Here is a 14,288-nt window from a genome sequence, read left to right as displayed (position 1 = left end):
CAACTTCATATTTGATGCTTTAAATTGGGCTTTAATTATTTAATCAGATTCACCCACATATATATATATATATATATATATATATATACTACTTCATATTTGATGCTTTAAATTGGGCTTTAATTATTTAATCAGATTCACCCACTTGCTTTCACGTTCATTTTTATATATTAATTATATGTGTTTATTTGTTATATGTCCTTGGGTGTCCAAAAAGGTGCAGTGAAATAAAAAACATTATATTATTATTATTATTATTATTATTATTATTATTATTATTATTATCATTCACCACTTCGTAATTTCATCAGCAGCAACTTACAACTGCAGTTTAGTTTTTTATTGTTTTCTGGCTTTAAATATATTTTAAAACATGTTCAGATCAAACCACTGCTGTCCCATTATTTAAAGCCATCAACATTGCATTTAAAAACAAATTATAAATGTATTAAATAAATATGACTTTATGACAATGACATGAATAAGTTCAAAATGCTGGATTATTGACCTGTAATGTTCCTATTTTGTTATTTATGATGTAACACTAATGTCCAACAACAAATTTGCATTAAAATATATGTTCATCTTTAATTTTGCTTAATTCCTGGTGACTTCTTTTTAGTTGTTTCTTCATAAAATGTACCTCCCAGTAGCCTGTCATTACTAATTACTTTTTCTCACCACATGCACAAAATATCTCTGTTAGAAGAGTTTTTTTCTCCAGTGAAGTTTCACTGACGTTATTTATTTTACCGTCTGTCTTGATTTTAACAATTTTATTCAGAAGACATGCTTATGAAGATCTATGTAACATCTGCACGTTTTGGTTTTTTGTATTCCAGCATAGTTTGTGTAAATGTATGACATGACAAAAGGTGTCTGCAGAAAGGTGAAGAGGTGAAAAGTATTTTGAACAATAAAGATCCTCAGCAAATTAAATGAAAATCCAGCAGTTTGTTTTTATTGGCACAGCTTAAACCTAATTCAGCAAATGTTTCCAACTTTTCATTCAGTAACAGATTAATAGCTGATCAGTATTAAACACTTCAAACCCCTTAATTAAAAGGATGGCACACCAGATTTGATTAAGAACAGCATTTATGCAAGTTATAATGTTCAGGTTTTGTTGAAACTGTTAAAGATGTGTTCATTTAATTGTATGACCATTTAAAGGTTTCATTTCCTGGTGCTGTGGAGCTGCATTGCACCATACAAAGATGTGTGTGTTTATTATTGTGCCTTCTCACTGATTTCAATGAGGGTGGCCAAAATATTAGGAGAACCTGTCTTTATAAAGTAATGCAGCTCAACAGCACCACAACCAGCATCCTCTAAATGATCTTGGAGTTGAATGAACACATGAGGTTGAGTCATGAGCACATCGGGTGACTGGCCTCTTCTTCCAGACGTGCACGTGTCTGGCGTCCTCCCTTCAGTGATCGTGAAGGCACACAACAAATGTAACTGACGCAATCTTCACAGTGAAGTCAGTGAACAATCCACTCAGCAAATCACTTTAGAAGGAAATAGAGTTCAACTGAAGAGATGAATACCAGCTGTTCCAACACATGAATCATACCAACAGTATGACATCATATGCTCCATACGATAACACCTTTGACTGGTCACACAGTCTGTTGTAGCACCTTCGAGGGACTACTTTGGTTCTACTTGAAGTTGTGTTACATACAAATTATCTTTTTCTTTTTTTAAAATCACAAAAATATTTGGTCACAGCTTCAGCTGACAATGGAACCTACCTAATAACCCCCAGTTATTAATAGTGATCCAAAAAGCAATCGTAATTTATACTTGAGGGAGGCATATGATGCTTTTTAGTTTTTTCTTTTCTCTAATGTGTTATGTGAATGTAAAAGTTATAAAAAAGTTTTTAAAAAAAGTCTAAACTCTGTGGTAAAGTTAGCTCCTCTCCCCCAAAGAAAACACTGAAGCGACTGAAGCTCCTGAAACACCTCCACAGTAGTACGGGCCATGCTTCCCATACTATTGTGATGTCACATTTGCATAATGCACACCTAGCGGCTAGTCTGGAATGTCCCCTAACAAAGCCAGGTGGAGCCCGACATTTCCCCCACACGCTGGAGGCTGTTTACCAATCAAACAATCAGAGCAGACTAGATTAATGTTTCAGACAGACGCTGAAAAGTGGAGCTGCAGCAATGGACAGTGTGAGGAAAGTGACGTGTTTAACATTAGAGCATGTAAACCTTTCCAAGTACTAACCATACTTACATTTATGAACCTGAATATGAGCATTGTGTCTGTTTTAAAGTCAACACCTGCATGAGGAGTCACAGACGAGACCGAGTGGGAAAACAATTAGTCAAAGAGAATGATATAGAGACAAACCCACAACCATTAAGAAAAAAAGTCCAGGTTTTATTGTGTATCGTGGCTGTAGTCCATGCCAGACGTGTGAGAAAGTCTGAGGTTGACACAGAGAGACAGAGAGAGAGAGAGAGAGAGAGAGAGAGAGAGAGCGAGTGTGAGTATGTAAGATCAGAGCATATCACACAGCAGGGTCAAGCTTTGTCCATGATTCTTTGGTTGCGAGGGAAAAACCTGGAGTGAATCATGGCAAAGTTAACAATGAATTAAAATAATATTAAAATCAGTAAAATGCACTAAGGCAAGCTAAAGTCAATGCACAAGTGTCATCTAAAAACAAATTACAACACAAGTCAGAAGTGAAGATGAAGCTGACTCTGGACCTGAACATGGATCTACAAACCAGTCAACGACAGTGCTACCTGAACTGAGGTGACAGCAGTGGAGTCAACAGTAGAACGGGTTAGAATAGAGTAACGAAGGGTGGGGAGCAGAGCAGAGGATGAGTTAATGGCGTTGGTCAGCTGTTTTTTCCTTCTGGTGGCTTGAGTGTAGATATCGTAATGAGGGTCTCCCAGCGTCATGCAAATCAGCAGAGTGGCAGACAGGGGCGCCTGATTGGTCGGCCGGCTCTCAGTAACAAACACTTTGCAGTTCTACTGGCTGGGGTGGCCTGAAAACCCACCTGGATGAGGTTCAGTGATTGACATCGAAAATTCGGTGTTTGCTTGTTTTTCCAGACAGGCGTAAATGAAACAGCAGGAGGGAGGGACGAGTTTTCCCCCTTCTCTCCATCCTCGACTCCTCCCTCCCCGCCATCCATCCATACTTCGCACCTTAACTTTGGCTGCCCCTGCCCACCAGAGTGGGGAGCGGGCTTAGCCAAAGTTGTGGATGGCCAGCCTGAACATGTCATTGGTGCACACCCATGCGTCGTTAATGTTCTTGAGGATGAAACTCTGATGGAATCCCATGATGGGGTCTTCGTCAGCCTGCAGTCAAACACACAGAAGAGGTTCAGGACAAAGACTGAGATGGAGGCAGCATCACATGGAGTCACATGAAGTATTTTGTCTGTGCATATTTTAAATCCAACTCAGTGAAAGAAATAGAAGAAGGAAATAGTTCTTGAAATGGATAATACAAACTCCAGACACTATGGAGACAAATGTTACGTAACTACATTTAACAGTTTCCAATACACTAACTTCAACATCAAACTAAAATAAACAAACAGTCCAACAATAAATCTTATTATGTTCTGAATAAAGCATGAATGCCTGTGCTTCTTACTTTGAGCTGTCCGACAACCATACTCAAGATGCAGCAGTCTGGAGTTGGCTGGTGATCTTGCGCTGTTATACTATGCGCTATTTTTGTGAAGGGGAGACTCTGGCAAAAAACACACACACACAGGATAAAAACATAAGAGAAAGATTAATCCAAAAATCTATTATTGATACAAGAAAAAAATATTCAAAAAGAACAGATATTGAAAGATTTACCCAAGAATCCCCTCATTTATCTTTAACTATTTCCTCAAAACTAAAACAGAAAGAGTAAATTAATCATCTCTGAACTCACAAACACATGCATGTCCACATACATGTTCCAGAAAGGGTAAAGGTAAATCAGATTACCGACTGCTGTCTGTATCCACTGATTTTACAGTAAAAGGTTAGGGGTCACCCCACCACCTGTTACCTCTGTATGAAGCAATACGTTACCAAACAAACTCACAGAGAGCTTCTCAACAATTGCTCTTTTTCCCTGGAACTGTTGTCCTTCCCACGTAAGGCATGATGCATCTATCTGTGAGGAGCAGAAACACAGTGGTTATTAGGTTACTAACCTGGAATGAGTTAGTAAATGCAACATCTCAGTTAGACATACTTCATCAGGTATTTAGCACTGTTGACGTCCTTACTATTCGATCTCTGCTTGGCAGCTGCAACACTCTTGTATCTCGTATGATATTTTGAATGTGTATCACACATTTATAAAAACATATTCACATTAAATTCAAGATAACATAATTCCTTCACTTTTTTTCTGCCTTAGTTTAATAAGGTACATTTTGTGAATTGATTATTTCATTCTTGTTATTTTATATTTATCTCTGAACTTATGAAAAACCTTTAATCTGACTTCCACTCAGCAGGAGCACTTGCTACATTTCGTTCCCCGAATCTCTGCAATTGCAGCCCATCCCTATGATGACACATCTCGTAACTCAACAAAAACATGTTTCTGGTACACTCACATATATGCATCCAAGTTGTGTTCTGTCAGAGTCAAACACCTGGTAATAGTGCTGCACGAAGCTGGAACCTATCTGCTCCCACGGAGGCTGGTCCACCATCCTGAATCTCCCTGCAACACACTGGGAAGATGGAGAGACAGAAGGGGACCGGGTTAGAGAGATGGTGGGAGGCGGAGAAAAATTAAAAAAACATGGGGGAAAAATTAAAGTGTGAGAATGATCATATGTTACAATTTCTTCTAGTCACCAGTTTACAACACATCTGAAAAACACACCTTAACAGATGAATAATTGTTGCTTCAATTGATTGCTGAGCTTTGCCATGCACATTTTATATTTTTCTGTGTTCAACTGAATAATACAAGAATATTTGCCTCAAGCACTGAGGCACAACTCCTGTTGCTCTTTAACGTGCAAGCCAAATAAAGTTGGCTTATAGATTACATTATATTATAATATAATAACATTACAAATAATATTATAATATAATAACATTACAAATAATTAACATTACAAATAAATAGCCAATCCAGAGTCACATTAAATTGACGACTTCTGGTTCATACACTGCACCGCAAGTACGCTCGACTCCTTCCCTGTGTACACCACACTCGGATGATTGATGAGTCAAACCTGCCGAGCGCTACGACAACCACATGATAACGTTCCGCTGGTGAGTAGCGAGTCTGCTGTAAGACAATGTTGGCACAATGAACAGCCAGTCTCCTCACACCATGTATTTGTAGCTTCTATTGCAACAGACTAGAAAGTCGTGACCTGCACATCAAATAGCACAATTTAATTTTTTTATTCTATCTGCAGGCAACAGCCTTTAATTTCCCATTGCAATAAAACATTACAACTACAGTTGGGGCACCGTGCAATTATGATGGCTCTGAAATTCTGTTATCAATTAGTCAGACTGACTACGATGTCATCTTTTATATCAGTCCTCAAAACTTACTTTTACATGAAGACTAAAAAAAGTGAATATGGTGTCTATCTTGTTTTTATTTCAAATCTGTGTTTTACATGCTTTAAGTTTACACCCTGTTATATTTAGGGCTAATTTTCCTTCAATCAATTAATCAGCCTTTATTTATACAGGACTTTTCATATGATCAAAATCTCACACAAAGTGCTGAACAAAAAAAACAACTCCGCCACTCATGTACCTCCCCCAGACAGACTCACACCCATCCACGCACGCGCACACGCACACACACACACACACACACACACACAAAGCAAGGGCTTAGCAGAGCACTAAGAAATGAAGACGCTCAGTAAAAACAGGGACTAAGGAAACGCTATCTCATCAGTTTGCAGTGGGTTAACACTAGAGGCAGTATTTAGAAAAAAGACAACAATCCAAAAAAGCAAAACAGAAAAGAAAAGTGAAATAAATTAGAAATCAATTCAAGAAATATATAAAAGAGAATAAAACAATAAAATCCTTATATAGAATGAACATATTAGAGATATTAAATCTACCATTGTTATATTGGTGTTATTATAGTATTATTATATTATTATAGTAGTAGTAGTGGCTCCAGTCCCTGATGACCATAACAGTACAAGTGGTATAGATAATGGATGGAATGAATCTAGTATTATTCTTATTATTAGTGTCATTAGTATTTTATAAGCCAGAGAAAGTAAAATAAACAAATTAAACGTAGTGGGAAACAACATAAACAAGCTAATTTTAAAGTATAAGACAAACCGTGAGAACAGGTTTAAATATAAATACACGTAACTCAAAAGTGTTGCACACATTCCACACATATTTATGGGGTTGTGTTGCAAAAGGGTTTCGAACACACACACACGGTGTCCATGTCAGAGTTTAACCGAGGCCTCCAAGTGACAACACGGGTCATGTGCTCTCATCAAACCCTCCATACTTGCTCCCGAGCTCAAAAACCCGGAGGAGTAAACCCAGCAAACATCAGCTCACATTAGGTTCGAGGGTGAAATGAAATCGGGTTTGGTGAGGTCGATTAAACGGAGAAGCTCCTCTCAGCAGCTAACCGGCTAATACTAGCCTGTGGGCTGTTTTGTTTGCTAACTTAGCCTGGTTTAAAATCCCGAGTGAGACTCGTGTCAGCCAGCGTTTACATGGTATTTCCGAGGGCTAACACACGGGCTGGTTGTCTGACGCTGGCCTGTGCGCTGGTGGCTAAAAATACCCCGTCTCCTCCAAGTGCCTCCTCCAAGTGCCTCCTCCGGGCCCGCGGTCACAGCTCTCTGGAGCCCGGAGATAGCTCCCCTACATAGGCGTGCCCGACGCGAGCCCTGACCCGGGCCGGAGCAGCCGGACTCCCCCCGAACACTCCGCTGTCCGTGTTCAAGCGTCGGGCTAAAGTCGCGGGCTCTGTTTCCACACATGTTTCCATTCACTCCTCCATTCGAGCGTTTCCTAGAAATGAGAGATAACAACTTACCTCTCACCACCGCCGAGGCCGCCGGCTGCAGATCGCACGGTGTCTGCTGCCAGGGACGTGCCCGGCGTCACCGGAGCGGTGCAGCATGGGGGATGGAGTCATTACACGTCACTGATTGTTTACATTCGTGTTGGTCGTGTTGGTGCTATTACAGTATTATTATTTATAATGATAACTATTATATTATATTATAATATTGTATATATACTGCTATTATAGTATTATTATTTATAATTATAACTATTCATATTATATTATGATATGTGTATATATACTGCTATTATAGTATTATTATTTATAATGATAACTATTCATATTATATTATAATATTGTATATATACTGCTATTACAGTATTATTATTTATAATGATAACAAATCATATATTATAATATTTGTATATATAATGCTATTACAGTATTATTATTTATAATGATAACTATTCATATTATATTATAATATGTGTATATATACTGCTATTACAGTATTATTATTTATAATGATAACTATTCATATTATATTATAATATGTGTGTATATATATACTGCTATTACAGTATTATTATTTATAATGATAACTATTCATATTATATTATAATATGTGTATATATACTGCTATTACAGTATTATTATTTATAATGATAACTATTCATATTATATTATAATATGTGTATATATACTGCTATTACAGTATTATTATTTATAATGATAACTATTATATTATAATATGTGTATATATACTGCTATTACAGTATTATTATTTATAATGATAACTATTCATATTATATTATAATATGTGTGTATATACTGCTATTATAGTATTATTAATTATAATGATAACTATTCATATTATATTATAATATGTGTGTATATATATACTGCTATTACAGTATTATTATTTATAATGATAACTATTCATATTATATTATAATATGTGTATATATACTGCTATTACAGTATTATTATTTATAATGATAACTATTCATATTATATTATAATATTTGTGTATATACTGCTATTACAGTATTATTAATTATAATGATAACTATTCATATTATATTATATTTGTATATATACTACTATTATAGTATTATTATTTATAATGATAACTATTCGTATTATATTATAATATGTGTATATATACTGATATTACAGCATTATTATTTATAATGATAACTATTCGTATTATATTATAATATGTGTATATATACTGATATTACAGCATTATTATTTATAATGATAACTATTCGTATTATATTATAATATGTGTATATATACTGATATTACAGCATTATTATTTATAATGATAACTATTCGTATTATATTATAATATGTGTATATATACTGCTATTATAGTATTAGTAGTTTATTTTGACTCATCTTTGATCATTTTATTTTTTAAATGAACTCGACCCTATAGTCAGCTGCTACAGTTGGTCTGGTCTCCTCACCTCCTACAAAATAAAACTTCAACAACAGGTGGTATCTAGTCGTGCATTGTCCTTTCGTTTTCTTTTATGAAGAACGTAATGTTTATGGATCTCATGACATCATTTGCTTGAAATTATATAATTTTAAATTATACTAATTTCAACACAAACAGGTTTCAAAAAATCAGTGTCCTCTAGATAATCTGAACATAGTGTCAACATTAGTCATGGGGCCTACTTTCTATCAAAGACATAGTGCACAAGAAAAATAAAATAATCTGTTAAATCACCAACAATAGTGATAATAATAACATTAAAATCTATTTAGAATATTCAATTATGATGCTATTTTAAAAACACTTGTATTCAGTGCCTTTGTGTTACACAGAGTTGCATGTTCTTCCGAAACAATTCATCCTTGCAGTGTTTTTTTTTTTTTTCAAACTAGCAGCTTCCTCCCATGGTCACCTGCATATAATAGTCACATCTCTCATCGAGATGTTTTTATAAACATAGATTTGTAGACAGATTGTCTAAATGTGGACTGATGATGACTTTGTAAGCTTTTCTATGCAAATCAACAATTGTGTTTATTTTATAATTGTTCTTCAAGAATATATGAGCATAATTTAAGATACATTTATACACAAACTCAGGTCATTCTAAATGGTTTTCTGTATGGAAATCGTACCTCTCTGTCACACAGTAATCCTAGCATTAAATGAAGCGTAAACAGGATGTCTACAGCAGGGTGCAATGACTGTCATATGTGGTCTATGTGATGTGGTTTTTCATGCAGTCTGGAAATGAATGGGTAACTCAAGGTTAAAGGTTCAATGTGTAATATTTTTTACCTTAAGTAGTGCTATGGCTTTGTTATGTGCAGGTCCAGTTTGTCCATTTTACAAGAAAAATAATAAATAGATTAAGAGGGCAAAAAATATATAAGTCCACCTGAACTACTAAGAAAAAAATCACATTTTTTAATGCGTTTTCTAAGACATTATATGGTGAGGAGAACATAACAATAGAGGTGAATGGCACGAATAATATTACTACAACTTTATATCAGTCGCTGGCTGGAAAACTATTTGATTCAACTTTTTCCTCTGATTGGTCAAGAACTGGAGGTTGGGCTGCCACACCAGCTTCTTCAAGCTGTTGGAGAATCAAAGTAGAGAAAGAGACATTTTAGAAAAGAATCAGACAGGTAAAAAAATAAGGGCTAAAGCAACATAATGTCTCATACTGTCTTATTAAGGTGGCCCTGAGCTGCCAGAACCACTTGTGTGCACTTAAAACATCTGAAGCTGACTGGATCATATTGGAGTTGGAGCTAATAGATGTTGAATAACTGTGAATTTCTTAGTTATTAAAATCTCCAAAACAGACAAGAGAGAAGAAGTCAGACTACAGACACGCTACTGAGTGGAATAATCACAGTTGTTGTAGTGTGTGTTGCTGTGATTGGTAGGTATATCTTTAAGGATGTGCATGTTCTACACTGTACTACACTATACTTTACTGTACTAAACACACCATAGAGAATTCCTTGTATGTGTAAATCTACTCGGCAATAAACCCTGATTCTGATTCTGATTAACCTCTGTGGGATCTTACCAGGCTGTAGAGTGTCTGGGAGGAGATGACATCATTGTTTCTGTCTGCTTCACTCTGAGCCAAGGGCACAAGTTCATTGATTTCCTCATCTGACTTCAGAGGGAACGCTGAGCTCACGGCTTCTCTACACACATACAAAGACAGCTCAGTTGAAATAAACAAAAATGGACAGAGAAGTGCAACATGACTATAACCTACATAACATTGCATTTCCCTGTTTTATTTTGACATCAATAACATTTCCTGTCATTGCAGTGTGTAGTTCTCAGTGTCTCTGTGCTTCCCACCAACAAACCCCTGTAGTGTAGTGAACTGAATTGAGGTAGTTGTATGTAGTTGAGATTGTAAGTACTTTTGGACAGTATAAATAAACTGAACTATAATCGTATGTGTGCTTTTGTGTCACCTAAACTCCTGGACAGTGAGGGTGTCGCTCTCACGCTGGCTGGACTGAATCTGGCTGTGTCCTTTAGACACACTCAAATCAACCTACAAAAGAAATTGGAGAAACTCAGCTCCATACAAAATCAACATTGCATATTGTGACCACTTGTGAAGTAAAGTACTATACCTGCACAGTGGTGGAGTCAAGTGCCTCAACCTGCACGTCACCTCCTTTGTGGAGCTCCAGCAAGGCGTCATACTCACTCTTCAGCTGATGAAAGTCACCCTGCAGCGTCTTCAACTGGACAGAAGTGGATATCATTTAAATGCTGAATTCTGAGATACTGAATTGTATACAAGTGTACTGTGAGTACAGTATATAAGGCACCTGCACAAGTGTCTGCTTGTGTGTTTGTTCCAGTTTGTCCCAGTTGCATCGTGGCACAACATCCCAATACTCTGCCTTCATCCTGGTGAGCTCCTCCTGGGATGTAGTCAGGTCTTCCCGACATACCTTCAGAGCGAGCTGCAGCTCCTCTGGGTCTTTGGCGTCTTCTTTCAAAAGGGAAACAGCTCTCAACATAATATTCTTGTTTTTTTAAGTTTTATATTTTCACATTTGGTTAAATCTCTTATTCATAAATTATCAACATAAAATAAATCCTTCAGGAAATCAATCATACGTTTTGCTTTGTATTTAAAGACAGACAAGATTTTTTTTAACTTGGTCTCACATAATACCTCACCACATATAAAAATGTAAAAGACATATCAAAAGGTTCCTCTTCTCTTTTTTTTTGTAACAAAGTAGATTTTGAAAACTGAAAAAAGCCCCCCAGTCGACTGGTTTGTGTTAACCAGGCATTTTTAGTCTGTGAGTGAGTTTCTAATGTGATGTGATTTCCTACTACATAGCTCACCTGTATTTTCATCTGCAGCATGCTCCTCTTTCCCAGAAGCTCTTGTTAGGTAACTGAGCTGCCCAATCAGCAACTTGCGGGCGTCACGCTCCTCCCGGTATCGCAGATATTGGTTAGACAGTTCATGCTGCAGATGTTCTACCTGGAGAGGAATGGAAGATAGTAGGGTGACTGGTGTTAAAGGAGGCTAATCTAAAATCAACCTTATGATCTGAACTTAACTTTTATAAAAAATACTGACAGACACTAAAAAAACATTTTTCATTTTCCAATAAATATTGGAAAAACAGGAATGTATCTGTTTATTAATCACACCATGTTGTAAGCCCTTAAAAGTCACATGACTTAATAAATAGAGGTATGTACCACTTCCTGAATCCCCGTTTCTTTCTCCCTCGTGGCCTCAATGTCCCTCTGCAACTTCTGCTTTTCTCTTTCCAAGGCTCCAATCTCAGCCTGTTCCTCTCTCAAGCGAGCTTGAATCTTCCTCTCACACTCCTCCCTCACCAGCCGCAGATGAGATCGCAGAGGTTCCAGCTCTCGGATTTGATCCTGCTGAAATGCTGAACAGATGTTTAATGCAAGATAAAGAATCTATTATTATACTATATGGACTGAAGATTATTGACAACACTTATGATGGTTGATTTATAGAAAAAAACAAGAACAAGCTTCTCCAACTTATTTTTTTTCATTTTGTATCGTTACTGTTAAAACATTAAATGACAATTGAACAATTGAAAATTGAAGATTATAAAATAAAACTAAACCAATGAAAAAAAAAATTAAGTGAAAATATATTGAAATGCAGCCATTTTCTTTGCAGAATCCATTCAAAAGAGTCAATGTACAAGGGCAATAATTTGAAAAAAATGATTTAAATGATTGGGCAGGGTTTTGCAGAGCTACTGACCTAAAGTGTTTTCATATTCCTTTTTGATAGCAGACAGAATGGGTTGGTAGGTTTTGAACTCTTTGATGAAACAGCCAAAGATATGACGGTACACCTGTGGCCAAGACAGATGGAAATAAGCAATAGAGAGAAACAATAAAATATGTGCACTGAACATGGACATGTATGTTATAGTCTCTGGTTGTATTGTGAAAATAAACCACAGCACCTGCAGCTTCAGTTCCTGGTGTTTTGGCTCATTGGGACTGATAGTATGAAGCTCCCTGTTCACATAGCTTTCCATGTGCATCAGCAGCCGGGGTTTTCTCCCTGTGCCGGCGTAAATGTAACTGCCGCCTGCAACACACAACTAACAAGGCGCACACAAACACGTACATACCATAGACTGTATATAAAGATACATACACACAAAAGACAAGACAGGCGTTTGACTTTACTGTGATTCGTCTGTGTATCTCAATAACCTTTGCACTTTGTCTGGTACATTTTACACCCTGGTTTTTAGGTTTTAATGACAGTTTTAGTTTTTCATTTTTTATGTTTTTTTTTATGTCAGGTGCAATATTCAACTCACTTTTATTCTGCACTATTATTCTGCTGCTTCTTGCATGATACATGCTTTTGTACAGATTTTTGTCATTTGCTGGAGCCCAAGAAAAACACTATAAATAATACATTTGATTCGATTGACATTGACTAAACATCTTTAGCAGCAATCAAATTAAACCAGTTGATGTTTTTCTTACCTCTCTCGCCGCACTTTCTCCTTGTGGTTCTTCCTCTGGTTTCTGCACAATGTTATTCTGAACTCCGTGGTCATTCGTGAGTCTGAAACAAAACCACAGGGCTAAGTCAAGCTGAACGTTTGTCCACGGCTGCCACGGCTGTTGGAGAGTTTGTGTGCGGCTCTCGGACAGCGTGGCGGCTGGATTCACACATCAGCGGCAGATTCAGTTGACACCGGAAGTGCCTGAGCCTGCCCTAACTGGAGAGACCCGGGGCGAGCCGAGCGACGGTGAAGAAACATCTTCTGCTTCTTCCTCACTTGCCTCTGTTTCCGTGACGGAGGCAGCGGCGGGAGTTTGACACCTCTGCGTGGCGACATTTCTCGAGGTTACACGACGGTTCGATGACAACGCGTTGGCTCCTGGTCACTCAACTCGAGATTAGCATCGCAGGTGCTAGCACTGTGGATGGGTTCCCATGGTAACAAGGACGTTGCCCGCAGCAGGACCCACAGAGCAGACCGCGGCGCTGCCTAACTAGATTCCCACTTGTGTAAGACTTGAACTTTCTTGTTAATTGCAGGAAATGCCGCGGGACAGAGCTGCTCTTTAACCAGAAGGTAAGCCGTTGACTCTAAACTATCTGATGAATAAGTCATAAAATAGGTAATGTAGTTTAAAAAAAAATAATAAAACATCACACAAAACTACAACTTCCAGTAATCATAACGTAACGTGGTGGAAGCGGAGATGAGAAAAAAATGCTACAGTGCTAAAATAATTTGAGTTATTATTTTTTGAAACACTTTGTTTTCCTTCTGAAAATGTTAACTCTTACATGCTAATTTTCAAGTTGCTAGCAAATATGTTTGAGCTCCACTTCCTCTCAACCATGCACCAAATTAAAAAAAAACGAGCGTTAAATTATATAATCTTCTAAAAATGTCTATAAATTCAACCTCTACCAATAATAAAAACTACATTTCCTAGCCACTCGGTGAAAGACCTGAAGCAGGGGGTCACCGCAGTGGAGCTCTGTAGTCATTTCCAGGGACGTTAGCGTGGAGGCGAACGGGTGGCTGAACTACAGTACCCACAGTGCACCGCTCCAGCCTACAGTGCATTCTGCTGCTTATCCGGGGATGTCACACCGCTGCTATTTTCTCCCCTCGGTCCCTCTCACTCTCAGCCCCCAGCTCCAGAAGACCGACACCGGGCCACGGACGCACGCCAGCCGACG

The 14,288-nt window shown here is 37.4% G+C and overlaps 2 protein-coding genes across 5 annotated transcripts; both read right to left on the bottom strand.

The window, feature by feature from the left end:
- Window positions 1–2,379: 2,379 nt before the first annotated feature.
- nutf2 (nuclear transport factor 2) lies at window positions 2,380–7,198 on the bottom strand. Of its 2 annotated transcripts, none has more exons than XM_069528584.1 (5): window positions 7,060–7,198; window positions 4,613–4,732; window positions 4,090–4,161; window positions 3,643–3,741; window positions 2,380–3,341 (listed from the first exon to the last, which is right to left on the bottom strand). In XM_069528584.1, the coding sequence occupies exons 2-5, from the start codon at window positions 4,709–4,711 to the stop codon at window positions 3,228–3,230; spliced, it is 384 nt and encodes a 127-aa protein (XP_069384685.1). In that variant the 5' UTR covers window positions 4,712–4,732; window positions 7,060–7,198; the 3' UTR covers window positions 2,380–3,227. The 2 variants fall into 2 exon arrangements, with proteins under 2 accessions (XP_069384685.1, XP_069384686.1); XM_069528585.1 differs by lacking the exon at window positions 7,060–7,198 and adding an exon at window positions 6,805–7,043.
- Window positions 7,199–9,446: 2,248 nt separating this feature from the next.
- tsnaxip1 (translin-associated factor X interacting protein 1) lies at window positions 9,447–14,244 on the bottom strand. 3 transcript variants are annotated; one of them, XM_020104902.2, is made up of 11 exons: window positions 14,055–14,244; window positions 13,070–13,151; window positions 12,532–12,672; window positions 12,324–12,417; window positions 11,777–11,973; window positions 11,411–11,552; window positions 10,879–11,045; window positions 10,678–10,791; window positions 10,513–10,595; window positions 10,107–10,230; window positions 9,447–9,644 (listed from the first exon to the last, which is right to left on the bottom strand). In XM_020104902.2, exons 3-11 carry the CDS (start codon window positions 12,610–12,612, stop codon window positions 9,555–9,557), a joined length of 1,092 nt encoding a protein of 363 aa, XP_019960461.2. In that variant the 5' UTR covers window positions 12,613–12,672; window positions 13,070–13,151; window positions 14,055–14,244; the 3' UTR covers window positions 9,447–9,554. The 3 variants fall into 3 exon arrangements, with proteins under 3 accessions (XP_019960461.2, XP_019960459.2, XP_019960460.2); XM_020104900.2 differs by lacking the exon at window positions 14,055–14,244 and adding an exon at window positions 13,373–13,577; XM_020104901.2 differs by lacking the exon at window positions 14,055–14,244 and adding an exon at window positions 13,373–13,577 and having other exon boundaries at window positions 10,879–11,042.
- Window positions 14,245–14,288: the final 44 nt, after the last annotated feature.

Source organism: Paralichthys olivaceus, chromosome 7 (genome assembly GCF_024713975.1).
Source record: "Paralichthys olivaceus isolate ysfri-2021 chromosome 7, ASM2471397v2, whole genome shotgun sequence".
NCBI lineage: Eukaryota > Metazoa > Chordata > Actinopteri > Pleuronectiformes > Paralichthyidae > Paralichthys > Paralichthys olivaceus.
This window is presented reverse-complemented; position numbering and strand designations above follow the sequence as displayed.

What these genes read in the sequence shown, in the direction of transcription:
- nutf2 (XM_069528584.1), bottom strand. Translation starts at nt 4,711, where the DNA reads ATGGTGGACCAGCCTCCGTGGGAGCAGATAGGTTCCAGCTTCGTGCAG. An exon ending in CACAACTTGGATGCATATAT is followed by an intron (nt 4,162 to 4,612) that starts GTGAGTGTACCA and finishes TGCTCCTCACAG; the next exon opens with ATAGATGCATCATGCCTTAC. An exon ending in CAATTGTTGAGAAGCTCTCT is followed by an intron (nt 3,742 to 4,089) that starts GTGAGTTTGTTT and finishes GTTTTTTGCCAG; the next exon opens with AGTCTCCCCTTCACAAAAAT.
- tsnaxip1 (XM_020104900.2), bottom strand. Translation starts at nt 13,428, where the DNA reads ATGTCGCCACGCAGAGGTGTCAAACTCCCGCCGCTGCCTCCGTCACGG. An exon ending in GAGAAAGTGCGGCGAGAGAG is followed by an intron (nt 12,673 to 13,069) that starts GTAAGAAAAACA and finishes GCGCCTTGTTAG; the next exon opens with TTGTGTGTTGCAGGCGGCAG. An exon ending in TTGACTCCACCACTGTGCAG is followed by an intron (nt 10,596 to 10,677) that starts GTATAGTACTTT and finishes TTTCTTTTGTAG; the next exon opens with GTTGATTTGAGTGTGTCTAA.